Source organism: Pteropus alecto, unplaced genomic scaffold (genome assembly GCF_000325575.1).
Source record: "Pteropus alecto unplaced genomic scaffold, ASM32557v1 scaffold3, whole genome shotgun sequence".
In the NCBI taxonomy this organism is placed as follows: domain Eukaryota; kingdom Metazoa; phylum Chordata; class Mammalia; order Chiroptera; family Pteropodidae; genus Pteropus; species Pteropus alecto.
In genome coordinates, this window is record NW_006442484.1 from 41,936,922 (window position 1) to 41,951,690 (window position 14,769).

The 14,769-nt window shown below is 39.5% G+C and overlaps 1 protein-coding gene across 1 annotated transcript in view; it reads left to right on the plus strand.

The window, feature by feature from the left end:
- The window catches only part of GAD1 (glutamate decarboxylase 1), a 35,732-nt gene that overhangs the window by 9,001 nt on the left and 11,962 nt on the right, over positions 1–14,769 (plus strand). The window contains 6 exon segments of the mRNA XM_006921181.3: positions 52–210; positions 1,620–1,862; positions 6,404–6,494; positions 13,004–13,116; positions 14,254–14,369; positions 14,454–14,547. Coding sequence (XP_006921243.1) covers positions 52–210; positions 1,620–1,862; positions 6,404–6,494; positions 13,004–13,116; positions 14,254–14,369; positions 14,454–14,547 — 816 coding nt within the window.

The window sequence follows — 14,769 nt, forward strand, 5'->3', positions numbered from 1 at the left end:
CTCTGAGGCTAGTTCGGTGCACTACCTCTGACCCAGCTTCTTGTGCTACAGGCTTTTTGCAAAGGACCAACAGCCTGGAAGAGAAGAGCCGGCTTGTGAGCGCTTTCAAGGAGAGGCAGTCCTCCAAGAACCTGATTTCCTGTGAAAATAGTGACAGGGATGGCCGCTTCCGGCGTACGGAGACCGACTTCTCTAACCTGTTTGCTCGAGGTACTTCTTCCCCATCTCCACTCCTCCCCCCTCATCCCCACCCTTATCCCCCCACACCCCCAACCTTAGGGCTATCCAGTAGGTTCTCTATCTGAGTTTCTTGATCTTTTGCTGAGATTTTACTTCTTTTATCAAAAATGTCATCACTTTCTCTAAACCATCATGGAACTACTTTTCCAACATTTGAATCCCTCCTTCCTTAGTACCCAGGTCTCCATTGTTTTGGAAGCCAGATGAGAGCAGTCAATAAAACAGTCAACTCTAAAGGCACTTGCAGGGACAAACATGGATTCATAGAATCTCAGAATCTGAAGGACTGTCACATGTGAGAAAACCCAGATAGAAATGCTCTCCATCATGCACCTGATAGGTGCCCATTCAGCCTGCAACCCAGTAATTCCCTTGATAGCATTTATCCTACAAAGTTGGCAACAACAACAACAGAATCACTGCATGGGAAGCTGTGTGGCTGGGCATCATGACCAAGGGCTGTCCTGAAACTCATTTTCCTTTTCACTAATTACTGCTGCCCCCATATCACTGGTTTCCCCGTCTCTCTCTCTCAAACAGCTCAAAGTTAAACCCACCCCTTCCACTAACATCCCACAGGCCAGCGAGGCCAGACCAGAAGAGTAAACAAGACTTCAGTTAATCTCAGAGATAATCCTGGAAATAGATACAGAGCATCATGTATAGCCATTCTGCTCTTGAGCTGTGGCTGACAACCTCAGTTTGGGCCCCTGCAGCTTTCCTTCCTAATCCCTCAAGCTGACTGCCAAATAGAGGCAGTAACTCAGAGTCACCTGCAGATATCCCTAGGTGCAGGCCCAAAAGGACGCAGTTAAGAGAGGTGGGAATTTCCTCTCCTGCCTTCCTGAGCCCCATCTTCCAGTTCTGGTTTCTTGTCTGAGGACATCACAAGGGACCACCCTCTTCAGGAGAAACCTTAGCCTCTTCCTACAGGGGCCTTACCCTCCACGGTCAATAGATCAAGCACATCATGACACCAAACCAAAAGTCCAGTGTCTGAATCAGATGTACGGGGACACACCATGTACGAGGGGAGCAAGATAGAAATGCCCTCCATCATGCACCTGATAGGTGCCCATTCAGCCTGCAAATGGACAACTGTAGTGTCAGGCTGTTCATGGCTTCTCAAAGCACTCCATTCTGTTTATGAGCAGCCCAACTATCAGGAAGTCTGTGAACCCCTAGAAAGTGTACACAAAACCTCTGCATATATGCACATACTCATCCTTCTGGGGAGATGGCGCATCACACAGGATATGTATACATATCCTGGAATGATATTAGGCCTATAAAGATATCGTGGCTAACATTAGGGATTTCTGGGCCTAGGAAAGCCAGATATGAGTCAGGTGATAACCACTCATTGGCTCCCCTCCCAGATCTGCTTCCAGCTAAGAACGGGGAGGAGCAAACTGTGCAGTTCCTCCTGGAGGTGGTGGACATACTTCTCAACTATGTCCGCAAGACGTTCGATCGCTCCACCAAGGTGCTGGACTTCCATCACCCACACCAGCTGCTGGAAGGCATGGAGGGCTTCAACTTGGAGCTCTCCGACCACCCCGAGTCCCTGGAGCAGATCCTGGTTGACTGCAGAGACACCCTGAAGTATGGGGTCCGCACAGGTAAGAATGAGAGCCAGGCAGGCATGCAACAGCACCCTTGCCCTGCACCACACCCTTTCCAGTTGTGAGAATGTTAAACTCATGTTGGAGGATAAACACAAACCTAGTGAGGGAAGGCAGCAAAGTGCTCGGTGACCACATAATGACCTCAAGCAGCGTCAGTTAATAGAAGGCCCCAACACCTGGCAAAAGCCCATCATCATTTATTGTTGTAAAAGTAAATTTAAAAGATATACAGATACACAATGCTATATCAAGTTCTGTATAAAGAGTTCTCATTCTTGCTTTTAGGCTATTCACAATCTAAAGAGAACAGAATGACCCATCCCTACTTCTTTATTGCCTCCATTTTCATGCCTATTTCATTCTGATAAATTGTATCCTTGCCTGTCCCTGAAACTGGGAAGAATTGAGCCCATTTCCCTCCCTTTTTATATTAGTTTCTTTGAGCTGCCATAAGAAATTGCCACAAACTAGATGACTTAAAACAACAGAAATTTATTCTCTGGTAGTTCTGGAGGCTAGATGTTCAAAATCAAGGTGTCTGCAGGGCCATGCTCTCTCTGAAGACTCTTGGGGAGGCTCCATCATTGCCTCTTCCAGTTCTTGGTGGTTGCAGGCATTCCTTGGCATTCCTTGGTGAGTAGATATGTGACTCCAATCTTTGCCTTCACCTCATATAGCATCCTCTCTGTTTGTGTGTCCAAACTTCTCTCTTCTTATAAAGATACCAGTCTTTGGATTAGGGTCCACCCTAATCCAATATGGCCTCATCTTAACTTGATAATATCTACGAAGACCCTATTTCCAAATAAAGTCACTCGTAGGAACCAGGGATTAATATTTGAGCATATCCTTTGGAGGGACACACACACACACCCTTTAGATTTACTTCTGCCTCTGGAGTTTAGACACCCTGAATCACCAAATCCTATCTCCAACAGGAAGCCCTGGAGGATACCCTCTTGCCTCCTTTCCATGTTATATAAACCCTTTCTAATTAGCAACCTTGGCCGAAGTGGTTACTTTTCAATTGCCTCAAGTTCAAGGACTTTATGGATCTCTGTCTGGCTATTCCTAAGCCTAGAAGTGAAGCAGTGATTTCTTATCCCTACTGTCTTTCTCCATTGCAGCCTGGCTTTCCTGGGCTCGTGGGCAGATAGATAGATCTACAGGAACTGGCAGTTCATGGCATAATTGCCAATCCAGGGAGGCCCCTGTGGCCCTTTGTTCTTTTTCCTTCTTCCTGGTTCCCTCTTTTTTATTATACCTCTCACTCTTCCTAGTCATTTGACAGTATGACTGGGAAGATGGGTGGTGATAGAGCTGAGTAAGGCTATTAGATGTCAAAAACAAAGTGTTACAATGAGATAATGAGGCTGGCAAAAGGGGCATTTTTAAATAAAGAATCCCAAACAGCTTTTGAGGTTTGCCAACCCCACTAGAATAAGTGTGTAGCTTCCTTGAATAACTGCAGGATGGACAAGACTTAATTGTATTACAAACTCTGTGTTTGATTTTTAAAGAAAAGCACCCTCATCAGTGTAATCACATCTCACCTTGGTCTGATGGCTAACCCATTCCTGATGGATATCAAGTAGTGTTATTTGGCTGGATCAAAAAAGTCAGAATTCTCCATGTATGTTTTAGCTTGACTTGCTTTGGTCCAGTGTTTTTTATATTGTCAGGTTACTCTACATATACTTTCTCAGAGAGATGAGACCATGTAAAACACTTTGTCATTAAAGCCCAAAGTAGTGTTGTCTCTCAAAGAAAAATACATGGATTTGTCATCATAGCAACTCACATTGCGTATAAAACTGAAGCATCACGTGGTCAGAGAAGCATGGATTCTTATTAGTCCAGTGTATAAATCTGCTTAGATATTCACCCTGTAGCCATTCATCCCTGTTCTTCAGAGCAGCTTCTGAGAACAGATATTTGCATCCACAGAGTATGAGAGCTTCTGCTACATACGTGCTGTGTTGACTCTGGCAAATGGTACCGTGGCTGCCATTTGGATGGCAGTCTTTGGATGCTGGTCTCTAATTTAGATGTAGATGCCAGAGCACTAGGGTAAACTCCACAGGTAGCTACACACAGTGGAAGATGTTTTGTTTTGTTTTGTTTTGTTTTTAAAAAAAAAAAAAAAAGAATATTAATGCTCAGCCCAAATAATGAATTGGGTTTTAATAGTGAAAACATAGTGATCTGAGTAAAGTCTGTAAAGGAAATGATGATGGCGTTTGGAGATTTCTCTACGAATGAGCAAAGACTTCTGGAAAAAGAACCAGTATATATAGATTCTCCATGAACTGAGACAGATACTAGTCTGTCCTCAGTCGTAGTAAATATGTTGACTTTCTTAGTTTTTCTTTTTAACATTTTATTGTGGAAAATTTTGAACTTATACAAAAGTAAAATAGTACAATAAGCCCTATATAGATAATACTCAGCTTAAACTATTATCAACTCCTGCCAATTTCGTGTTGCCTATCCCCCAGCCCACTCTCCCCTCTTCTCTATTATATGTAAACAAATCTCCTTTTTGCATAATATTATTTCATCCATAAATATTCTCCATCATCAAGGGTTCTTTAAAGAAAAATAACCACAATATCATTATTACATCAAAAACCCCACAAAATTTACAGTTCCTAAATATCAAATATTCAGGCAGTGTTCAAATTTCCAGTTGTCTCATGAATGTCAGAATATTTTGTTTTATTCTAATTCATTTGAGTCAGGACCCAAATAAGTCCCTCACATTACGATTGCTTGATACGTCTCAATCAAAACAGATTTCCCTCTCCATCTCTTTTTCTTTCTTGAAGTTTATTTGTTCGAAACTTTACTTTGATAAATTACTCTTCTCCCCCTACCTGACTCTAGGCCACATGCTGCTCAAAACCACATCTGTCATCTGTTCTTTTTGTTGATTATAGAGAGTTGAAATGGTTAGTATAGAAATTCTGGTATAAGATTTTGGGGGCATAAGGCTATAGCCATAGGAGAAAAGTAAGGTGTTAGGGGCATTTCGTTCTTTCTATTTTAACGAACATGAGCTACTGTGTCAGTTTTATTTGAGGGCATTTGTGGCAGTCTGTCTATCTTTGACCATCTTTTGTCTCTGCCAGGCCATGTGACTTTGATACATTGTCAAATAGTGTGATTGCATTTATTTATGATTTGATCCTGTCTTAAAATGAGAGATTTTTGTTTAAAGTTTTCAAATGGGTATTATATGTATTTTTAAACAGATTTCAACAAATTTAATTATGTTACAGGCGATTCATAGATACTATTGACACTGAGCAAAGTAGAGAAAAATGGGCTGGTTTAAGCTATTTAGAGTAGTCTACTTGGCTGGAATCTGGCCCCATACTTATACTAAGGTTACTGTTTATGCTTCTTTTATTTTTTCTAAAGGTCAGTATTATTTTTTAGGACTCTTGAGATGCAGGAATTGGACTATTCTGATAGAAGAAGTCACAGTCTAGGCATTCTGAATGAGTCCTCGTCCCACGTGAGGAAGAACAAACATTCTCAGAGAGGCGACTTAGACCAGGAACATTCAAACACTAGCTTTCTGACAGTTATTTCAGAGGCGAAAGCAATTTCCACGGGAAACACAACAGTCAGCATATCTTTCTAACACCAGTTCTCTGTCACACACCCCTGGATAATATATTGCGTTGACTCCTTCAGGACAGCCAGGCCAAGCCTGCTGATGTGGGATTGAGTTTTCCTGTGAATGCCAATTTAGCCAAAACTTGGCAATAAACCTGAATTTGCTGAGGACAAAGCCTGTGAAAGCATACTCTGTGTTGCAATGGGCTTTAGAGTTATGTAGCAATAACAATTATTTTACCAACAACTCAAGTGAATGAGGCTGTGTCTGCCCCTGTTTCATAGAGGAGATGCAGGCCATCGCAACAATAAATTTAGTTTAACAGTCACTTGACTAAATATAGGCAAAACACACCAATGCTTGATGTCATATTTGACTGACGCAGAGACCCAGAGAGTGATGGCATGCCCTCAGCATCAGCAACAGAGCTGGTACTTTCTCTAGGTTTGATTTGTTCCACAGAGAGCCACAAATTCTCTCTAAAGCCTACAGCCTTTTCTCTATCAGTAAACTTTGATTTGAAGATTAAATCTTTGGGATGTTAAATTAAAAGTTGAAACATTTATGGAGAAAATCGGGACCACTACATCCTGATTTATAATTTAAAAATATGTATGGCAGAGGGGTTCATCTGGAAATCAAATAAGATTACAGAAAGATTATTAGTTTCATGACATTGGATTTTTTAAATTTAAAAGCATTATGCTTTAGAAACATATAAGTTTGGGGGACACCATTAATGCTAAGAGTTGATAGAGGGTGAGTCAGCCTGACCTTACTTTTCTGTATCCTTGGACAGCCCTATTAGACAGACCATAGAAATGGAGGCCCATGTGGCCTAGTAGCACAGGCTCTTGCTTTGAAGATAGCCAAGTTTGCCTTGATGCTTGCCTGTTACTCACCTTTCTAGGTCATCCTCGATTTTTCAACCAGCTTTCCACTGGACTGGATATCATTGGTTTAGCTGGAGAATGGCTAACATCAACCGCCAATACCAACATGTAAGTCTCACATATTATTTTCATATAAACAATCATGATGTGTGATTTCGGCTTGTTACTTTGAAAGTCCAATTCTGATAATTCTATAATAATTTTATTACAGTTTCCCTAGTCGTATTTTCTCATAAAATCTTTTAGGTTTATTACAGTTCTGATTTAATAGTAGATAATCAAAAAACCATTTTAAATTGAATAATGTGTTTTAATAACAGCATGGTCATGAGAAATAATAACTCTAGCTTTTAAAATTTAGTGTAAATTTGTTAAAAGACTATATTTCTTAACGACATATCTAAATAGGTCACGTTTTAGGGTATGATCTTGGTTCATTTCCTATCCAAGCACGTTGGCCCTTATCTTTTAGGTCATATTTCTTTTATAATTAAAGCTGCCATAAAGCCACAAACTAATTTGATCAACCTATTGCTTAATTAAAAATTCCAAAACAAAATTTAGCTGGTAGTGATACATTATGTATTCCTCTTAAAATAACTGATTGTTTTTCTGAATTCGACATTTTTTTCATACTTGTTTGAGTAGGCAAAACCTTTGTTTCTAAGTTCTCATAATTTATATGAAACTAACTCTAAGGTCTTGGTTAGTGGTGTGTGTGTGTGTGTGTATGCGTGTGTGTGCGCAAGTATTACCTGGGTAGTCTTCTGGCAGTCACCTCATAGTTACATATACATGCTCTTTTTGGAGACAAGGAGAGGTGACAAATTGATGTAGGGTCATCATAGCCTACTGAGTACTGTCTTTACTCTCAACACTAGTGTTTTACCACTATCTATACACCACACAATGGCACCACATTCTATTAAATTTTCACGGGAAAATTTAAAAATAACTACATAAAGAATTATATGGATTTTAGTAACTGTGGAACTATTTAGAAAATAATCATCCACTTTTTAAGTTCATGGTAAAGTAGATTTGAAAAATGAATTTAGATGAAAGGGTGGTATTATTTAAAATGAGAAATTCTATTTGACATCAAGATAGAATGTAAGTTATTAAAGTTCAAGATAGAATGTAAGTTATTATTTTTCTTAAACTACTTCCAGCAACAAAACCTGAAATGGCACTTTAAAATTACATTTTGATTCGTGTGTGTTCCTAAGCTATTTAATGCTATGACTCAAAATACTTAACTACATTCAGAAAAGTTTCTGTTAATGAAAGATTCTTGCTTTGTTGGCTAATTTAAAACAACAATGACAAATTTTTAAAAGCAAATTGACAAGTGAAGCCTTTGGTACTAAAAGGCATAAAAGATTAAATTGATTGAAATTGAAAATGGTTTCCTTGCTCCCTGCTTGGGCGTCGTGATTAGCTGCACGAGTGTCCACATTGGATCACCGAGGCTGCAAAGGGCAAAGAGGAATTCAGGTCAAAGACACAGTCGCTGTACAGTCTCCTCAAACAAAATCACCTTTGCAGTTTTTACTATAGTAAGATTTATGAGTTAAAAATATATCAGCAAGCACAGACATTGTAATATACTAATTACAACTTGAAAAGACACTAATGCTCAATAAGAGCATCCCATTAAGAAACAATTTTAAGTAGAAAGTGCAGCTTTAAAAAAAAAACTTAACTATTTAGAAAATAAATGAGAAAAATAGAGTAAAAGATACATATCCATTAATATACCTGTATTATATTAGGCATTGAATTCACCCAGTGTGTACGTTGTAGGCCTCTCAGTTGCAATGCCCTAAAATACATATTGTGCCAAATCAAGGTAAATGAAAGGAACTCAATCCTTTGAACTGTGAATGACCAGATATTCTCCTAAAAAGCTTTTCTTCAACCAGAAAGATCTCACAAATTCTCCTTTTTTTTGTATGTCTTCATAAAATCAAAGTCCTTTACTCTTCCCTTACCTCAGCTCAGCCATGAAACACTAAAATATGTCCCAGCCATCCAAGGTCAAGGTCAATCCAGCTAAATGGCACATAGTAATTGCAGCTGTACTGAACAATAGATATTTATAAAATATGATCCGATTTCAACAGATCGATAGAGAAGGTTATTTAAAATAGTGAAATAGTTTCTGTCAGTTCTGGAGACAAGGCATTGTCTGAAGAAGTAATAACTATTATCTAGAAATTGTTCTAAACCAGTTCCCCTGGAAGATCATGAAATGTGGCAGCACTGTCAGGAGCTTATGCAGAAATTTGCTCCCCTGTGACAGTTCCTTCTCCGGCTAGGAGCAGTGTGCAAAATAAGTCTGGGAAAGAATGGCAAAAGGCTCTTTGTCAGAGTAGGATTTAATTAACGATATACTCAATTGTTTGACCTGCACTAGAATTGAGTTTGGATGGTGCTGGTAATAGAAAATAATTACTATATTCCTCAGTGTGATCTTTTTAGAAGTATCCAGTATCCTAATTCAAGTGGCAAAGTGTTAGGTATCTGACTGTTTTTTATGTTCATGCATTTATACCTACCTGTGCATATATCTTTGAGATGTATTCTTTCAAGCAAGGACGCACTGAAGATCCAAAGAAAACTTTACAAATGTGTAGTTATCCATGGAATGTACAGCTCTTTTCTTCCAAACCAGGGCCACCAAGCACAACTGTGCAAGTTGAGATGTGCCCAACTGTAAACAACAGCCTGCTCGCAAGAGAACAATACATAATCTTTATAGCAAGATTTATCACAGCCCTTTGTTATGAGGTTACGATTTCAACTATCTAGTGCTTTATTTTCATAGAAATTACACAGGGGAAATTTCCCATGGGAGTTATTAGTCATTTTACATAGTAGGCAGGTTGTTAGAGAGGAGCCTACAGTAAGTAATTCTGTTTGTCATGGAAAAGCAGCTGTGATGTAAAGGACTTGGAATTCTGACTCTCAAACATACTGAGATCTTAAAACACATCACTGAATTGCTCTGAACCTCAGTTTCTTCTTCAGGAAAATGGAGAATAATAATATCCATCCTACAGAGTGGTTCTGAAGACTAAAAAGAGCACCATTCTTAAGTGCCCGGTATATGCAAGGTGCAGTGCACACACCTAGGAACAGCAGCTGTTGCCATTCGAGACCTTCCCATCAAGTCTCTCAACTCTTTTGTTTCTGTCTATCTCTGGACACCAGCGGGACTCATTAAGCTACCTTCAAGTGTGTTAACTTTTAAGGTGAAGATAGGCCACCTGCCACATCTGTAAGGAGGGAAAATCTAAAGGGAATGTCAAGACAGAGAGTCAACATAGAAAATTATTTCTCTCATTAAAGAATTTTCCAGGTTAGCAGTCACCAGGGATCCAGATTCCTTGTGCCTTTCTGATCCATATTGTAGCACATGATGGTGCAGGCTGGCTGCTGGAGCTCTAGCATCATTTCCATGTTTCAGAACTCAGGAAGGAGGGGGTTGAGGATAGAAGAAGGAAGGGCAAAAAAAAAAAGAAATTTTGGAAGCACAACGTATTTTCTATAGCATCTCTTTAGCCAGAAATTAGTCCCACGACCACACCTAGGGAGGCTAGAAAATGTAGTTTTGATCTGGGTAAATTGCCACCCCAAATAAAATTGACTGAAGCAAGAGAAGATTGATACTGGTTAGCAACCAGCTGACTCTGCCGCAGAGAATACAGCTACTTGACAATCACTTTGCCTTGGTTCTAAGTGAATCCAACTGGGGAGATGAGTTGAGCCACTAAAAAAGGGCTGACTCACTACCCTGCTCAGAATACAGAAAGGCTCCTCTAGTGTCACTTCATGAATGTTGCCATCTTATTGCTTTAAATATTACTTCCAATCCCATGTTCTTATGCTTCAACCCAGAGCTGTTTGCAGATTTAGTTTCTTGTTCTCTGATTGTGAAATGTAATCTTGTACTCTAACTTCAGCTTCTTCTTAATCCATATTTGACCTTTCATCTCTTGATTTTATCTGCTTTCATCTGTCATTTGGGGAAGGGGTACCTAACCTGGAGTCCAGGTTGCAAGAGGGAAGTGTCCTACAATTGTATACCAAATGATGTGTGTGTCCTCATTTTCTTCCTGCAGAGAGAGACCATAGCTTCCCTAGGAGCTCCAAAGGGGTCTATGACTCCAGTTAAGAACCATTGTTCTAGGGTGAATTTTAAGGCCTTCTATAAAGCTTTGGGTGCAGGCAGACTCCCAGTCGTAAACATGGCCCAGGATGGAAAGGCAGGGTCACGGAAATGTCAGAAACAGGAACCATGTTAGCCAGCCCATTTGTCAGGCCTGGCTGAGGATCAACAGCCACAGAACAGTATATCTGCTTCCAGGAGAGGGTGTCAGAACCAAGGTCATGAATCCAGATAAGCTTGGTTGTAAATGTGGAATAACTGGTTTTTCAGACCCAGACCCAGAACTTACCTAAGGCTAAGAACCAGGTGCTGGATTCATCCTCATAAGCTTCTTCCTCAAGGTTGGGAATGGTGTCTTATAACATCTTTGTCTTCTCAGTACGTAAGAGGCCACCTGGCAGAGAACAGTCATCCAATAAGTATTTGTTGAACGGAACTGAAAGAAAGGTTTAGGAACTGGGTACCTGGCACAAATAAGCAACCTGGAAAAGATGAGATAAGATAGTCTCATAAATAGAGACTATTTACTTTCCAAATCTTGAGAGTAATGGCTATGCTCCTTCCTGGTCCTTAAGTAGAAAGACTAATTCTAGGACTAAACCTGGGGCCTAATTGATTCAAATCATGAAGTGGACCAACCCCCTGGCCTTCGGTCCCATCATCTCCCTTCCCCACATGGTTCCTACCTAGCCATCTAACACCAACTTAACTCCAACTCACTTCATCCAATTCTTGATAAGGTTCTGATATTATGGTATATGATTCCATTTGTTCCTTCCCTTATTCCAGAGAACCTTCTCATTTGGTATTGTGGTATCCCAACACACACAATGCCACCAGTATTTATTCACCATGCAGACATTTTTGCCATCCCAACATTTCCGAAAATCGATGACACTATTAACAAGAATGGTTAGAAGCACATCATGAGTTTACCTCTTGGAATACTCAGTAGCACAGGCTAAACCGGGAATCCTTCTCTTCTTCTTCCTTTATCAGGCCATCAGACATGAGGGAGTGTTGGTTGCTACGGTGATGGGGCTCAGAGCAGAACCCAAGCATGATTGTGACCTCCAGAGGTGATGGTAACTGAACACATGATTTCCAAGGGTCTTTCTCCTAAATTTCAAGGGTCTTCCTAAGGAAAATGAATGTACTCTTTTTGGAAACAAAATTCTTTTACCAACAGATATATCCTGAGTATCCTCCAGGATCTTTTCGTCCTCTTTTACCACCATGTAATTAATTGATTCTTTTTTCCATGATTAAAACTTAGTAGCTTCACCTGTGTCTTATGTACAATTGTTATCTCATCTTTGCAAATAGCTTTTCTAAATCATTAAGCCAGCAAGAATTCCTGTTGGTCCTCAGCATTGGCATTCAGCCAAAACACCCTAACCAATAGTAAAGTCTCCCCCTATCACTTGTCTAAGTCAATCTAGGCATCTCTCTTCAGTAAGCATGGTCTGAGCCGAGCCCACAGACTCTAATGCTTAAGGTCAAGCAAAAAGAAGAAACACAAAGGGCCTCAGAGTCAGTAAATATCTTTGTTTTCTGGCTCAGTTTTCTGTGGATTGACCTTCTTTGATGTCTCTTAAGCCCTACACTTGACACCACAGTCTTGTTTCAGTGACTAGTCTACCAGACTATACTTCCATATCGAATTGCTTTGAGAAGAGCATAGCTTTTTATGTTTAAATCAGTCTATTCGAAGCCAAGGGTAACCTACGAGGATATGTGATGCCCACAGTTTGCTGTGTATGTCAGTTGGTCATCTTCTTGTTACTTATAATTGGTAATTAGAAAATCATCACTTATAATTATTCTTGACAGATATCGACTTCAGAGAATTATAGAAACATAGCTGTCCTTGGGGATTATCGGTAGAAAAACCATGTAGATAATTATATTGAGATCTTTAAAACCTGGGTCAATATTTCCAATTATCTTCGCAGTTAGCTTCCAGATGTTTACATTGTTTTTAAAAGAGAGACTTTGGCTCTGGGTTTTATAGATTCTACAAGTGTGAAATTAGCAGTCAGTTTTTAAAAAAAATGTTGCAAACTAATTGTATATAGAACTTAGAATATGTTTTTTTTTCAATTAACATTTGCATCATCCTACAATCTTAGAGGTTAAAGAAAAGTCGTTTTCTTTCCTTCTATTTCTCTGGGTCGACCACAGCTAGAATATTTTATTCAGAGGAGAATTTATTTTATTGGAGAAAAATCACAGAGCAGGCACTTCTACCACCTCTTTTGTTAACCCAAGCTGGTTTCTGATATTTTATGATTGGTGACTTAAATGTATTTCCAGAAAATGAATTGTTTTAGTGGTTTTGGACCTTTTTTAGAACCTAAGTACAAATACTAAGTCAATCACCTGTGTTCCCCAAATAAGTTGTTGACATCTTTATTTCCATTCATTTTTATCACCTTTCCAGGTTTACATATGAAATTGCTCCAGTGTTTGTCCTCATGGAGCAAATAACACTTAAGAAGATGAGAGAGATAGTTGGATGGTCAAATAAAGATGGTGATGGGATATTTTCTCCTGGTAAGTTTCTGTTCGTTTTCCCTGGCTCTCTTCAAGTTTTGTAGTATGGATCCTAAGGACCCTTTTGAGAATACTAAACACAAAGTGAGTATGTGAAAGAATGACCTTAAAAATTTTTTTTTTAGACTCTGCCTTTCTATCTTTGTCAGAGTGAAGGCTAGCAAGAATGCTACATTCTTTGTGTACTAACTAACAAATGCTGTGCCTAAACCCATACAAACTGACAAAGACTGTGTCTAAATCATGCTAAACAACTTTGGAAATCAACAGCAGTTTAATTAAGTTGGGGATCAGTGAATCAAGATTATCAATTGACTAATCAATTTCAGCCAAAATAGTGTATCTACTTTGAATTTCCAGTTTGATGTAGATATGATAAGAATCTTTAAAACAAGGGCAGATGTTCTTGTAGGTCAGAACAAGTTTGAGATGATATCACAGACAGTGTGATTATATGCAAGAGGAAGAGAAGAAATAAGAATTGTACTTGTCCAGGCAATTCAAGCAGACCACAGATTTGCCTATTTAATCATCAGGTAATTGATGCAAAAGTGATTAGTTTGTGTTGGCCAGACATGCCTAGTTACCTAATTGCATCTTTAAGTAAACGTAAGTTTGGTTTTATTAAAATAAATAAAGAGCTCTATTAAATGGCTTAACAACTAGCTGGCCTATTCTTTGAGCAGAGTATCCAGGCAATGTCACAGTTTCCTTTAGTAAGCTCCATTATTCTTTTTTTCTCTGTCTTTCTGACTCAGAGAACAAATTCATCTTTGTTCAGTAAATAGATTGAGCAGAAAGTAGAAGCAGGGAAGTTGTAACTCACCTATCTCTTTGTAGCACTGCCAGCGCCACCTCATATTTCTGTCTAGTCTTCAGATGGGATAGGCACTGGAGTACTTGAATCACCTCCAGCCAAATTGCCTAGATGGCTCTGGTAATGAGTGTGACTACTGTATTCCCAGGACAAAAGGTCTAGAGGAAAGCCCTGGCAATAGGAAAGCCACAAAACCGATGAGAATATTGTCTTTCCTCTTTCTGACCTCCCTTGTCTCTTGAGACATCAGCTCAGCCTTTGCTGTTAGAAACTATAATGGAGGAGCTCCAACACCTCCCAATGTGTCTGCTTGCTGCTAGGGGGAGCCATATCCAACATGTACAGCATCATGGCTGCTCGCTACAAGTACTTCCCGGAAGTTAAGACAAAGGGCATGGCGGCCGTACCCAAACTGGTCCTCTTCACCTCAGAACATGTGAGTTGGGTGCTCTTGCTCATGGATTGTGGTGTTTCTCAAAGGACTATCTAATGTCTAACCTTAAGCCTCTGTTTGTTGCAGAGTCACTATTCCATAAAGAAGGCTGGAGCTGCACTTGGCTTTGGAACGGACAACGTGATTTTGATAAAGTGCAGTGAAAGGTAGGCAGGGGAGAGTGAATATTAGATTCTTGATGTATTAAATGTGTTCATCTGTTAAATTTGTTTTATTGTGCTTAAGGACTGACTCAGTACAGTGTGCCAAGCTGCTAATGGTCTGTTGAAAATATCCGATTAAATTACTTTTTGCTGCAGCTGAAGTTTTTTTCATGTGCAATCTCATTGATTCTTCATTTTAGTTTCTCTCCTTTTATCATAATTACAGGGGGAAGATAATT